The sequence below is a fragment of the Arachis duranensis genome, chromosome 4 (assembly GCF_000817695.3).
Source record: "Arachis duranensis cultivar V14167 chromosome 4, aradu.V14167.gnm2.J7QH, whole genome shotgun sequence".
Taxonomy (NCBI): domain Eukaryota; kingdom Viridiplantae; phylum Streptophyta; class Magnoliopsida; order Fabales; family Fabaceae; genus Arachis; species Arachis duranensis.
This window is the reverse complement of record NC_029775.3, coordinates 119,649,692-119,664,588: the sequence shown is the minus strand read 5'-3', so window position 1 is coordinate 119,664,588 and position 14,897 is coordinate 119,649,692. Positions and strand designations below refer to the sequence as shown.

The 14,897-nt window shown below is 33.7% G+C and overlaps 3 protein-coding genes across 3 annotated transcripts; all 3 read left to right on the top strand.

The window, feature by feature from the left end:
* Positions 1–446: 446 nt before the first annotated feature.
* Positions 447–2,992, top strand: LOC107486452 (probable aldo-keto reductase 2). The gene is made up of 5 exons (XM_016106991.3): positions 447–730; positions 1,218–1,418; positions 1,707–1,879; positions 2,095–2,197; positions 2,341–2,992. Exons 1-5 carry the CDS (start codon positions 518–520, stop codon positions 2,677–2,679), a joined length of 1,029 nt encoding a protein of 342 aa, XP_015962477.1. The 5' UTR covers positions 447–517; the 3' UTR covers positions 2,680–2,992.
* A 902-nt stretch (positions 2,993–3,894) lies between these two features.
* LOC107486443 (probable aldo-keto reductase 2) lies at positions 3,895–5,919 on the top strand. Its single transcript, XM_016106981.3, has 5 exons — positions 3,895–4,107; positions 4,449–4,652; positions 4,812–4,984; positions 5,114–5,216; positions 5,545–5,919. Exons 1-5 carry the CDS (start codon positions 3,895–3,897, stop codon positions 5,917–5,919), a joined length of 1,068 nt encoding a protein of 355 aa, XP_015962467.1.
* Positions 5,920–7,209: 1,290 nt separating this feature from the next.
* On the top strand, positions 7,210–9,402 carry LOC107486447 (probable aldo-keto reductase 2). Its single transcript, XM_016106985.3, has 5 exons — positions 7,210–7,571; positions 7,716–7,919; positions 8,148–8,320; positions 8,439–8,541; positions 8,911–9,402. The coding sequence occupies exons 1-5, from the start codon at positions 7,359–7,361 to the stop codon at positions 9,247–9,249; spliced, it is 1,032 nt and encodes a 343-aa protein (XP_015962471.1). The 5' UTR covers positions 7,210–7,358; the 3' UTR covers positions 9,250–9,402.
* The last annotated feature ends 5,495 nt before the right edge of the window (positions 9,403–14,897 follow it).

The window sequence follows — 14,897 nt, the reverse complement described above, 5'->3', positions numbered from 1 at the left end:
TGAGAACTTAAATATCTACTAATAAAAAAATTAAAGACTTATTTATCTTTTTAATAATAATAATAATAATAATAATAATAATAATAATAATAATAATAAACTGAATTTCTACGGGGGCAAATCCCAATGGAAATATCAACCAATATAAATATTAAATACTAAAAAAATAAGAAAAGTCAAAGTCAAGAATCATAACATCTTAAAGCAGAAAGTGTCGGTAACAATATCAAATACGACAAAATTTTAAGTATGTACATACGTCAAATCAATAAATTTCAAGCACAGTTGACGCAATATCATACGTCAAGAGTAAAAACTTTCATACAAGCGGTGCAACAATCTTCTATTAAATTTTTCAATAAAAAATTATATATTATTTGTATTTTGTAATGAATTGATAATTAATTAGCAATAATTTCAGGCTATTTAAGCAACACAGCTCAGGATTCAAAATACTTCATTCACTCTTTGACACTGATCATAGTTGCAAGCATACACCATCATCACAAACATAGCAATGGCTAAAGTTGGAAGAATGAAGCTGGGGTCACAAGGCTTGGAAGTGTCTCAACAAGGACTTGGATGCATGGGAATGTCTGCTTTCTATGGACCTCCAAAGCCAGAACCTGATATGATTGCTCTCATTCACCATGCTGTTCAAAGTGGGGTCACTTTCCTTGACACTTCTGATGTCTATGGCCCTCACACCAATGAAATTCTACTTGGAAAGGTTCCTACTTGAACCTTGATTCAGATACCCTTTTTTGTTTTCTTTTCATGCTTCTTTCTCTTAGCTTTTTCATATAACAAACTCGTTGGTTTTTGCATGTAGAAGTAGCTAATTAGATAATAGATATCTCACACACATAATAGAATCCAATAAGATGATTTAGAGATAAGATATATATAGGAAGTCTGTTAATATTGCAAGTGTGAGAAGTGTATGAAGTTAGTCACACATCAAAAAAAACAAGAAAGAATGAGGAATTTATAAGATGAGAGACCCATTAGCTTATTACCTTAAGGTTTTGAGTTGGATGTGGTGTCTTCTCGTTTTATGTTTTCTCAGTTTGATTCCTCCCCAAAGTCTCCCATTCCACTTTCTATACTATGTTGTTGAAATTTATCATGTCTTTTTATGTTAAATGTTTGCTTTGGCTTTTTTATTTGATCATGACTAAGTGATGGTTTATCTGCATCATGAAATTTTGGGGCAGGCTTTGAAGGGAGGGGTAAGAGAGAAGGTTGAATTGGCAACCAAGTTCGGAGCCACCCATAGTGAGGGGAAATTTGTGATTCGTGGAGATCCAGCATATGTGAGAGCTGCTTGTGAAGGAAGCTTGAAGAGACTTGATATTGATTGCATTGATCTGTATTACCAACACCGAATCGATACAAGTGTTCCGGTTGAAGTCACGGTTTGATCCTTTCTCTTGCTCTAGATTGAGAGATGTTTGTGTGAATTAGTTTTTGTATACATACTTTGAACTCATCACCTCATTACCAGAGCATGGAGTGTGCTAGAATTTGACCAATTCAATGAACATCATCTTTATCTTAGTTTCTTAACTATATGAGATCCCAATTGGCTTTTAGAATCCTATGAATCTATAATGCTTCTATTTCCAAGTTTCAACATTAGATCATGAAAATATACTAATTGTTTATGGTGGCCTAACCCTGTTTCATTTTTAATTTTAATTAAGATTGGTGAGCTTAAGAAGCTTGTTGAGGAGGGAAAAATAAAGTACATTGGTCTATCTGAGGCCTCAGCTTCAACAATCAGAAGAGCACATGCTGTTCATCCCATAACAGCCGTGCAGTTGGAGTGGTCGCTGTGGTCAAGAGATGTCGAGGAAGACATAATTCCAACTTGCAGGTGCGTTTTAAGGGAATGACTTGGTGTTTGATAGACTAAGATGATCCAGTAATATAGAATCAATAGAAGTTTTCTGTGCAAAACTATGCTAAGATCAATGCACCAATTAATATACGAAACATGTCATGTTAACTTAAAATTTTCTATTTAGTACTTCTGATAAGACAACATGATACAATGTCTATATTCATGGTTTCTAAATTTGTTGCTTGCAGGGAACTTGGTATTGGAATTGTTGCATATAGTCCTCTTGGGAGAGGATTCCTTTCATCAGGATCAAAATTGATTGAGAATTTGCCTGAGGGTGACTACCGGAAGGTTTGTCTGATTGCTTAATTATTTCAGAAATTCATGGCAATCACTAATGCATTTTCATATTCAACCTTCCTTGTATATATATTATTTCAATGTTCATCAATGATACAATTATATATTCTTATGTCTTGTGCCTTGTGTTGCAGAATATGCCTAGATTCCAACCTGAGAACTTGGAGGCGAACAAGACTATATTCGAGAGGGTCAATGAAATGGCTGCAAAGAAGGGATGCACTCCTTCGCAGCTCGCATTGGCATGGGTTCACCACCAAGGAAATGATGTATGCCCCATTCCTGGAACCACTAAAGTTGAGAACTTTAATCAAAACATTGGTGCTTTGTCTGTGAAACTTACACCACAAGAAATGACAGAGCTCGAGTCCTTCGCTGCTGCGGATGCTGTCAAAGGCGATAGATATGGTAATGATATCGCTACATGGAAGACCTCTGATACCCCACCACTTTCTTCTTGGAAGGCTGTTTAATCAAGTCATGACTTGTACTATTAGCCACCCTTGTATTTTGGTATTTGTTGTTTAATTTTGAGTGTTGGTACCTAATAATGTATTCTGTATGAGGGATACACCTAGTTTTCTAGTAGAATTTTGTTGTATCAACCTTTGAAGTTTCTTTTTGTTGATTTTCCCTTTCAAATGGTTTCAACTTCATTACTAATAACTTCATGTGTATACATGTATGTCTTAGGAAAACAAAAACAGTTCATGAAAAAGGAGCAATGACATATATATGCATGTATCTTTTACTACTAATTAAGAAATGTGATTGTTGCCTTCGAAATTAGCACTATTTAGTTGCATATAATAATAATCTTTGACTAATTTGGGAGTGAATTTTCACAACCAAATGATATGTGGATTTGTAATTTTTCTGAAATATCTGAACAATATATTTTTAAGTAATAGAAGTTGCTCCATGTATGGTGCTCTCTTCAGATCATGTATTCAACTGTCAAAGTGCAAATTTTTAAGTGAACGGTCCTATTAACATTTGAGAGAAGGTGAAGTTCATCCTTTGATTACTCTACCAGAAAAATATAATTTAGTTTTAAATAAATATCAAACACATCACCAAAAAATAAAGATCAATGCACTCTTTGATTAATGTTACTGTCAAAGGCTCACAAGTTCTCCTGTCCAAAGTGATTGTTGCTGATTTCAGTATGATGAGGAGTTAACAACCGTAAAAACTATGAAGCACAAAATATAAGAAGAAAGAAGAAGCAGCAATGGCAATAGAAGAAAGAAAATGAAAATAGGATTTAAATATCATTTCCCAAACAGGAGTACTATTTGGTGCTGAAAAATTGGAGTGTTCAATCCACTTGCCCCACTATAAAGAGATGATAAAGAGTGAAGACAATAAAATAATATTTTGATTATCAAATTTTTACACGAAGTTACCAACTCTTTGAAATTCAAGTTGTCAATTTTCTTCCGCAGTAGAACACTAGAACAAGTCAGAAGAGGCAGCAGCAGTAGAATTAAACAACCATATAGAAACAACTTTCAAATAAGGAAAGCAGAAGTGGAAGACATTCATTTTATTTTACATATACCATTTTTACCAAACAAGGAAACGGTCACCAACTTTCATCTTATTTTATCCTTTAACAGTTTCACAATCTTAAGCCTATTTATATGACAGCAACATAGTTGGAAGCACACAATCACAACAGATCAATGGCTAAAGTTGGAAGAATGAAGCTGGGGTCACAGGGCTTAGAGGTGTCTCAACAAGGACTTGGTTGCATGGGAATGTCTGCATTTTATGGACCCCCAAAGCCAGAACCTGACATGATTGCTCTCATTCACCATGCTATTCATAGTGGTGTCACATTCCTTGACACCTCTGATTTCTATGGTCCTCACACCAATGAAATGCTTATTGGAAAGGTTCCTACTTGAACTTTGATTCACCTACCCTTTTCGGTTTTTCTTTTGATTCTCTTTTCCTGACATGAAAAATCTTTGATTTGGACTGTAAAAGCAGACATCTATTAAACAAAGTAGATAAAATTGTATATCATGAGCTAGTTTTTGGGGTTGAATTAGATCCACTAACTTCTTAATATGATATAAACATTTATAATGTGTTTCCTTCTCTAGAATGATTTTGAGATGTCTGGCTTGTATTTTTTTTATTTATCATGTGTCTTTGATTTAGTTGAAAATTTTGCTTTGCTTTGAGCATGCATATGATCCTATGACTAAGTTGGTGACATACATGGAGACAGGCTTTGAAGGAAGGGATGAGGGAGAAATCTGAAATTGCAACCAAGTTTGGAGTAATCTTTTCTGATGATGGAAAATTCGGTAGCCGTGGCGATCCGGCATACGTGAGAGCTGCTTGTGAAGGAAGCTTGAAGAGACTTGATATTGATTGCATTGATCTCTATTACCAACATCAAATTGATACTAAAGTGCCAATTGAAGTCACGGTTTGGATTTTCTCTTTGATTTGGCTTTTGCTTCTTTGAGATTATTGAAACAATGAAAATAGAGATAGATTATAGACTAGTTTTTCACTCTAATGAAAAGTTAAATACATGTATATACTCTAATGACTTGACTCTTTTTCCTTTGTGATTTTCATTAAGATTGGAGAGCTTAAGAAACTTGTTGAGGAGGGAAAAGTAAAATACATTGGTTTGTCTGAGGCTTCAGCTTCAACAATCAGAAGAGCACATGCTGTTCATCCCATTACAGCTGTTCAAATTGAATGGTCTCTTTGGTCAAGAGATGTGGAGGAAGAAATAGTTCCAACATGCAGGTGTGTGAATCTAATAATGCACAAACATTATTTCATTTTGTTTTTTGTCAACAAGCAATTCTCTTTCTAGGACTAAACCATCATGATACAATGTTTGAATTCATGGCTTCTAAATTTGTTCCATCTCAGAGAACTTGGTATTGGAATTGTTGCATATAGTCCTCTTGGCCGCGGATTCTTTACAACCGGATCAAAGTTGCTTGATAATTTGTCTGAGGATGACTACCGAAAGGTTTGTCAATACTTGCTATTACAGAAATTCATGTTAATTAACATATGCATTTCTATAATCATAATTATCATGATTCTGCTTATGTATGTACCCTAGAGAGAGTGACATTCACATCTTCTAACCTTGGTTTTCTTCACCAATACCTATTAATATTATTTGCACAATTCATTGATATTTTCTGTATGTATCTGCATTAACTGAAAAACATCAATAAGAATTAAATTTCTTATTCACCATGGCCTAAATTAGTATAGTTTGGAATATTGCCTTGGAATATTTTCAAATATCCATTAATGATACCTGACATATTTTTGTGTTCTTGTTGCAGTTTATGCCTAGATTCCAACCAGAAAACCTGGAGCAGAACAAGACTATATTCGAGAGGGTCAATGAAATGGCGGCAAAGAAGGGATGCACCCCATCTCAGCTTGCATTGGCATGGGTTCACCACCAAGGAAATGATGTCTGCCCCATTCCTGGAACCACTAAAGTTGAGAACTTTAATCAAAACATTAGTGCCTTGTCTGTGAAACTTACGCCACAAGAAATGACAGAACTCGAGTCCTTCGCTGCCGCGGACGCTGTGAAGGGTGACAGATATCCAGAGAATATAACTACATGGAAGAAAGCTAACACTCCACCACTTTCTTCTTGGAAACCTGTTAGATTTAAGTGCATTACTTATACTATTATATATTATTGAACTCTTTGCTATTTGTTGTTGGTTTGTTATTCTTAATATCAGTATAAGGAACATCCCTTGTTTTTTTCGAAGGAATTTGATTGCATTCACCTTTCTAAGTTTCTTGCTATTGATGTGAACCAACTACATTGCAGAAAACTTCAGCTGTGTATATATGCATGTCTAACAAAACAAAGGATGCAACATTTTAATTTGTTGCGTCAGCATTTAACCTTTTAAATAACTAAGACCAAATATACAATTTTTAAATGTTTTGAAGCAAAAATACTTATAAAATCTAAGTACCAAAACCAGACGTGTATTCTGCAACCAATGTGGACAATAGAGCTCATTCACCAGCAATAGAAGAGATAGAGTACAGAGGCAGTTATGCTGCAGTTGCTATTTAAGTACTGAATAACTTAACTAGAGTTAGATGTTAATCTGAGTTTGTTAGCTATAGTTAGAAGTTAGTTACATTTTTAGTTGTGTATATAAACTCTATTGTACAGTTGAATTGGGTGTGATTCATCGTTAATTCCATTCTCTCATTTTCGCTTCTGCATGTTCTAAGTACTCTCTCTCAACTCTTCTCACTTAGGGGTGGCAACGGGGCGGGTTTTTGCTCTACCCAATCCCGTCCCGCCGTACAATAATTCGCATAAAATCTGCCCCGCTCCTACCCGCGAGTAGTAAAAGCTTGAACTCTAACCCGCTCCACCCCTACTCGCCCCTATAATTATTACAATTCAATAAATAAAATTAAATTTCAAAATTTATATAACTATCATCACATACATAATATAAATTAAAGTAAAAATTTAAATATAATAAGCGGGACGGGTATTACCTAAACCGAGCGGGTAGGAGCAGGGTGAATATCCACGAGTTCGGGTGGTGTTACCATCCCTATTCTCACTCACCTTCACAAACTCTGCACTCAGAGCATGAGTTTTCACATAATGCGGTGAGCGTAGAGAGTGTAGAGATCGAAAATTTCAGAACTTCTCAACAGTGCATCACTCTATCTCTTCCATTGCTGGTGAATGAGCTCTATTGTCCACAACCACCAAACATTATTTATATATAAAATTCAACTATAAAAATGTATTTTTTTTTCCCCTAATCAAGCATGTCCTATTGTCCTAAGTGTAAAATAACTTTTACAATGCTATTTAGAAAATATCAAAGTGGGGTCCACTGCCCACTGGTCCTACCCTGAAAATACCAAAGTGGGTCTAGAGTTCGATGGTTACAAGTCAGAAGAAGTAGAATTTTATATCCAAAAATCTATGGGAAGTGCCAATAAACGGAGACAACTCTTATATAAAGATTAAATTACAATCACAAGTAGTTTATATGAGTAAGACATAGATTAGAGCATTCTTTCAGTTCAGGGAATCCAAATAGACAGACACATTCTTTATCACTCTTTCGAAGCACAGCATCACACCACAGCCATGGCCAAAGTTGGAAGAATGAAACTGGGATCACAGGGCTTGGAGGTGTCTCAGCAAGGACTTGGATGCATGGGAATGTCTGCTTTCTATGGACCTCCAAAGCCAGAACCTGACATGATTTCTCTCATTCACTATGCTGCAGAAAGTGGTGTTACATTCCTTGATACCTCTGATGTCTATGGTCCTCACACCAACGAGATTCTACTTGGAAAGGTTCCAACTTGAGCTTTGATTCAGCTACCCTTTTTGGTTTTCTTTTGATTCTTTGATTCTTCATGGTGTATTAATCCATGGTCTGAATTAGAGAAATTAGGGTTGAATATACACACTAGACTTGATCTTTGGAATTTTATACAGGCTTTGAAGGGAGGGGTGAGAGAGAAGGTTGAATTGGCAACCAAGTTTGGAATCAGCATGTCTGATGGTTTTAAAGTTGAGATCCGTGGAGATCCATCATATGTGAGAGCTGCTTGTGAGGGAAGCTTGAAAAGGCTTGACATTGATTGCATTGATCTCTATTACCAACATCGAATCGATACTCGTGTTCCAATTGAAGTCACGGTTTGAGTCTTTCTCTGTGCTACTTTGTATATGAGAATCTCAATTGTTCTTTAGAAATTAGAATATACTGTGTATTTGTTGTGTCATAAAATTCTCTGTTTTCAAGTTTCACTATCATTTGTTAATGTTAAAGAGGATAAAATAATGAAATTTGACTATTACATGTATGATAGTACATGTTTGATGAGTTCAAATGTTTTCCTTTTGTTTTCTTAATTTCAAATTAAGATTGGGGAGCTTAAGAAGCTTGTTGAGGAGGGAAAAATAAAATACATTGGGTTATCTGAGGCGTCAGCTTCAACAATCCGAAGAGCGCATGCTGTTCATCCTATAACAGCAGTGCAGTTGGAGTGGTCTCTTTGGTCAAGAGATGTTGAGGAAGAGATAGTTCCAACTTGCAGGTGTGTGATTTAATGTAAAGACTTTATGTTAAGTTTTTCTTCTCTAACTCGAAATTCTAATATATCATAATCATATTGAGTCTAGCCTTTCACGAGTTCTAAATATTTTCCTTGCCAGGGAACTTGGAATTGGAATTGTGGCATATAGTCCTCTTGGGAGAGGATTCCTTTCATCAGGAACAAAATTGATTGAGAATTTGTCTGAGAATGACTTCAGAAAGGTTTGTGTAAAATAAATTCATAGCTTTAATTACTTGTGCATTTTCATAATTCAGTATCCTTGTTAGTTTCTGTACCTAGAGATAGTCACTCAAAGTTGAATGCAAATAATCGATTGAATCTAATGTTATAGGATTGCTTAACCAGTACCAAGCACATTAAACAGAATACAGTTTTCTCAATCACCAATTCACCATGGATAAATAAATCAGTAAATTATAGTGTATGGTGCTGCATTCAATTTAATTATAGTCAAAACTATTTAGTTTATGATTCTACTTTTTCCTCCTCAAAACAGTTTGATATTGCATGTTATAAGAAGGTTACATTGGTACCTACATATCAATCTTATCTTATGTGTTCTACTGCAGTATATGCCTAGATTCCAACCTGAGAACCTAGAGAAGAACAAGACTATATTTGAGAGGGTTAATGAAATGGCAGCTAAGAAGGGATGCACCCCGTCGCAACTTGCATTAGCATGGGTTCATCACCAAGGAAATGATGTGTGTCCCATTCCTGGAACCACCAAGATTGACAATCTTAACCAAAACATTGGTGCTTTGTCTGTGAAACTTACACCGCAAGAAATGACAGAACTCGAGTCCTTCGCTGCTGCGGATGCTGTCAAGGGTGATAGATACGCAAGTGATATAACTACATGGAAGAAATCTGATACTCCACCACTTTCTTCTTGGAAAGATGTTTAATTAAGTTGCATCAGTACTTATACTGATATAGATATATATAGCCCTGCACCTTTGGTATTTAATGTTTTTGGGACATGTTTTCCCTTTTGAAATAAAGATATCATCTGCATTGCACACTCTCCTCAAATATTTAGTTACAATCTTTACTTTTTACCTGACTTTACTCCTCACCAAAGAAATTTCCGGTATTTAGTAGCATCAAATTTTCAAGTTTCTTCTTATTGATTTGTCCTTATAAATGATTTGAACTCTATTATTGATAACTTAATGTGTGTCATATCTCTTACTACTAACTATGCATGCTGATTGTTGCTTTTAGAAGAGAATATTATCTCTTATACATTGAGTTGATACACACATTTCATAGATCTTACTTAATGTTAAGAAAAAAAGTGTGCACTATTAACTCTGTTTACAAGTAAAAGTGATTATAAATAACATAACTGATATTGTGATAGGAATTATGACTTCCTCCACTCCCCGTATTTTATTTTTAGTTTAGTATTGTTTTTGTTTAGAAAAGCATTCAAAAGGAAGAAGAGCACTGTGCTTTTGGCATTACCTAAACTAGAATGAGACGTAAATTAATGATAGTATATAATAAATATTAAAAGTGGCTATGTTTTGTAGAATTAAATTAAATGTGTGAACTAAAATTAAATTTGAAAGGTATTTTATTTAGAAAAATTTGTAATACAAAAGATTTGGATGTTGGAGTTGTACAAAGTGACATTTTTATTTGGTGGTTTGATTTTTACATTTATTTTAGTTGATGGACTTAATTTTCTTATGTAGCGCCGTTCTCCTTTTTCTTTATTAGTTGTTGTTAGAATTATTGCTTTCTTCTTTTTGTCGTAGGTGCGTGTGAAGACATGTTATTTATGAATTGTTGAGTTGTATGCACTTTTTATTGTGTTGTTTGTTCCATCTTTGCATGTATGTTATTCTTCTGAATAGCATATTGAAAGAAGTATAATTTTAACGATATTAAAATATAATTATATATAAAGTATTATAAAATAATATAAAAAATATAAAAAGCAAAAATAATTGAAGTATTTTTTTTGTAAATTCAATTTAAAAATACAATAAATATGTTTGTTTTGTACCTTTTCATCTAATATAATCATTTCTAAGTAAAGAGGGTCCTCTTCATTTGTGGGTGTGAATGTTTTCTAACCACGCGAACTTTGATAAACCAATTGTCTATTTATTTGGTGATATTGTCCAAAGAATGATGCTCCATGAGTAAGTTTGAGATGTTGTGTAGTTCGAAAATTAATTTGATGTTATTTAAAGAAATAGTGATAGTAGACTTATATAAATAGTTCAAATAGTATGGAATTTGAATATTTGTAACGTAAAATTTATTATGATTAATAATACTATTATGATATTTGTAACATGAATGTTTATTACATTTAATGAGTTATTTATAAAAATTAATAAATTAATTATTGGGTTATAAATTTATTGTATTATTTATATCCGTAAAAATAATTAATATAGGGATAGGATTCAATATCTTTGTAGGTTATAAATTTAGTTAAATACTATTAATTTCTAATTATTGTCATTAGTAATTTTGCACCCTAATTTGTATATATTTCTATTACTTGTATATATTTTTGTATATATATTTTTTTGTTGATTTGAAAATAATAGTTGATTTGGCAAAAATTGAGTGGTTGATTCTAAAATTTGTCAAGTAAACAATATTGCTGACATGTCATGAGTAAGATTGTAAGAAGAGAAAGATGTCTTAAAAATAATATGAACAAATTTATCCATCTACTTTTATGGGAGTAGAGAAAAAAAAAAAAAGAGGCCTGCTACATATACAAGCCTTTTTGGCTTACAAGTTTTACAAGTTGGCACAAGCCTAACAAAACACACGCGCATTACACTCCCACATTCAAGAGTAAATACACGCACGTTATTCAACCACTTCCTGTTTCCAAAGCGCACTACTCATCGTGCATTATGAACGACTCTTCTTCTTCTTCCTCCATGAAAACAAGTTTCTTGCCAAATTTGTTCGATCTCCTTCGTGCGTTCTCTCTTCGCCTTTTCATTCGTTGTTTTACCTGCATTTATCACTGGTATTCTTGCTTCGTTTTTTTTTTCAATTTTCATGGTTTCTGAAATCAAGCTTTGAAATCGTTTTGAATATAATGGACCTTCAGAAATACAACCAAACGATTACAGAAATACACCCAAAGAATTACAGAAATACACCCAAACGGTTACAGAAACTCACCCAAACGATTACAGAAATACACCCAAAGGATTACAGAAATACACCCAAAGGATTTAAGAAATACACCTAAAATTCGTTGAAGTACACCTTATGCATAATTCAGAACTCTTCCTCTTTCTCCTCCTCATCTTCTGCTGCTTCTTCTTCTTCGTTTTCTTATTTCATATTCTCATAATTCTTTTTGGGAAGAAAAAATCAAACAAAGAAGAAAAATTACATAATGTTGCAAAATCAAAAGAAGAACGAGAAGAAACACAACGATGAAGATGAAACACTTCAAAAACGATTTCAGAGCTTGATGTCAAAAAACAATGGAAATCGAGAATAACGAAGAAAGAGAACAGAGAGAAAAGCACGTAAATGAAGAAGGAGAAAGAGAAGGCAAGAAATTCGAAAAAGGAAACAGAATCCTTTCAAAAATTAAAAATCTGTTAGAGGCGCGTTTGAGCGTAATATCAATTAGAGGACTTGTAAGACTTGTATATGAGAATCACTTGTATGTAGAGATTATTAATTCAAAAAGAAATTGGATGGTGTGCAGTGTTTAATCTAACCATTTATTATTCTCTCTCTCTTATTTATTTCTGGTCCCACTTATAGAATCAAAGGTGAGAGATTATACTGTATTCTGTCAAATATTAAAAAAAGTGGAGAGGATCCATTTCCTACTTTTATATATTAAGAATGAAAAAGTATATGGAACCAAGAGGTTACCAGCAAAAAACTAAACAAAACTACATTAATTTATATTAATAATTAATTTTAAATTTTTTAAATTCAAAATTTAAAAAAATTAAAATTGATTAAGTAAACCTAATTAAAACCTATAAAAACCTTCATCTTCTCTCTCACATTAACCTATCCACCTCCAACAATCACACACACAGACCTCTCTCTCACCGTCAGGCCCTCTCTGCCTCCCCACTGCGACCCACTCCTCTTTTATCACCGACATCTGATTCGTCGGATTCGCCACCATCGACAAGAATCCATACTCAAAACGTGGATTAGACAAGTTTTGGGAACTTCTAGCTGAACTCGATGAGAGAAGGAAAAAGGTTTATTCCAAGATGAACCCTCACGACATATCCTTCGTTCGATTCGCGTATTCCGACAATGATGATTTCGTCCCCATCGTCATTATGATATTGATTTTGGTGTTATTGACGGTGTTTGGTAGATCGGTGGCGACACTCTGCACGTGTGTTTTGTGGTATGTAATTCCAGTGATGAGTGATACCTCTTTTTCTTCTTCAAGTTCAAAGCCAATAAGAAAAACTGTGAGGAATACAAATAAAAAGGAATATGTAAGAGGGTTGAGTGAAAAGAAGATGGTGGTGATGAATGAGGGTTTAAATTCTCCATCAAAGGACAATGGTTCACCGAAACATGGCACGGTAGCAGCATCATCACGATGTTGTTCTCTGCGTTTTGGGATATTAGGTGCCGTTTTGATGATTAAAGAGACGGCAAATTACACAATTACAGAAATATAAAAAAACATTAATTTAATATGAAAAAAAACATCCTAATATTTAACAAAAGAAATATTCAGTTATATTTTAGCAAAAATAATTAAATATCTATAAAATTTAAAAAAAATAAAATTCTTAAAAAAATAGAGACATTCACATTTGCAATACAAAAAAATTCGAAAGTATGAAAAAATAATATTCTGATACTTAGCAGAAAAAATATCTATATATATTAACTCGTAGAGATTTTGAATTTACCCAAAGATATTTGGTTGGTTTTTTGCTAATACCCTTTTGATTTCCTAGCATTGTTCATTAAGAATAGATAGATTGCACTATATTATGCTGATCTAGTTTATTGGTCCCACCAAAACCTCAACTTTAGTGAGATAATCAAATAGTCAAATACCAAATCCATTTAACTTCATTGCATTTAAGAAGATAAAGACATATGAGAAATGAAAACCAACATAAGACTGACCTAGGGCATATTCTCTTACAGATAATTTATTTTATTTTGTACCTACTGAAAAATAAAAGTCTTGAAATATACGAATCAAGAACAAATGTAACCCGACAATGGGAACCTTAAATATATACAGTGGCACATAATTTTGGATAAAAATAATATATTTTACCTAAGTGTTGTAACAACTATTCAACATGGAGATAGTCATAAACTAATCCTCATCGGTCATAATGTTTTCTAATGAAATGAATGATTAATAATAGGATATGAGGAAGGATAGGGAACAACGCATATAGTAAACAACGCAAACAATAGATTAAAAAAGGAAGGTAAAACTAATTTTAAAAGAAAAAGTATAAGTAGACAATGAAAATACTAAATAATGTAAATAATAGATATATCGGATGTTTAATTCACTAAGTATACGGATAGTTATCATAATATTAAGATTTAGGTGGATAATTTGGGGTATAGTGTGTTTTTACTTTATTGGATCAATTTTAAAGTTCATTATACATATTGTTCACAAAAATTATTGTCTACTAGACAAAGTCCATTTTAAAATTCAAATTCTTAATTAATTAATTATTATCAGATTTAAAAATTTGAAAAATTAGGATTAGTATCTAAACACATTCATACTACGGTTACTCCCAATTCCACCATAAATTCATTCTGACGGCCGCCGCGTAGCCTACACAGTTCCTCTCTGGTTCACATCCACAATTCGCCGTCTTTGCCGGAGACAGCTTTGCGACGAGGTGCCTTTCCTTCCCAGAACGCCGTTGTCCCCTGCACCGGTGCAGACGCAGCCGTAGCCGCTGTCCCCCGCACCCCGTGAAGACACAGCCATAGCCGTAGCCGGTGCGTTTCCTTCGCGATCCCGTGCTCCTTCCGTCACTCCAATTCACGACACTAGGACCGCCGCTATGCAACTGTTGTCTCGTAGTCACCAAGGGGGGCGCCGCTGGTGCTATCCCAAGCTCATTACCGTGTTTGGGATTGAAGGCGTGCTATTGGGACTGTTGATAGAGTCATCAATGGATGAAGGAAGTTCTAATGTCCCATCCTCCTGCATCAGTGACCATTCTACTCATTCAAATCACAACATTGTGAATTTATGCATTGTGGAGGGTCAACTTGATGACAAGGTATGCAGTGAAGATTTTATTTGCATGAGAATATTTATTTTTTATACAAATGAGATATTTGTTCTTAATGCAAATGGTTTATTCTATTATATTTTATGTGAATTTGTTGTATATACCTATTACTTTTTTGGAGTTGCATTCATAACAATTCCGATGAAAGATGAAAAGTAATAATAACATTTTTTTAAAATCATTATACATGTAATATAAATAAAAATGTTGATTTTATTTTAATATATTGGAGTTTTAAAAATAAAAAATTTAAGATGGTTATTTCTTGTTGGATGATTTAA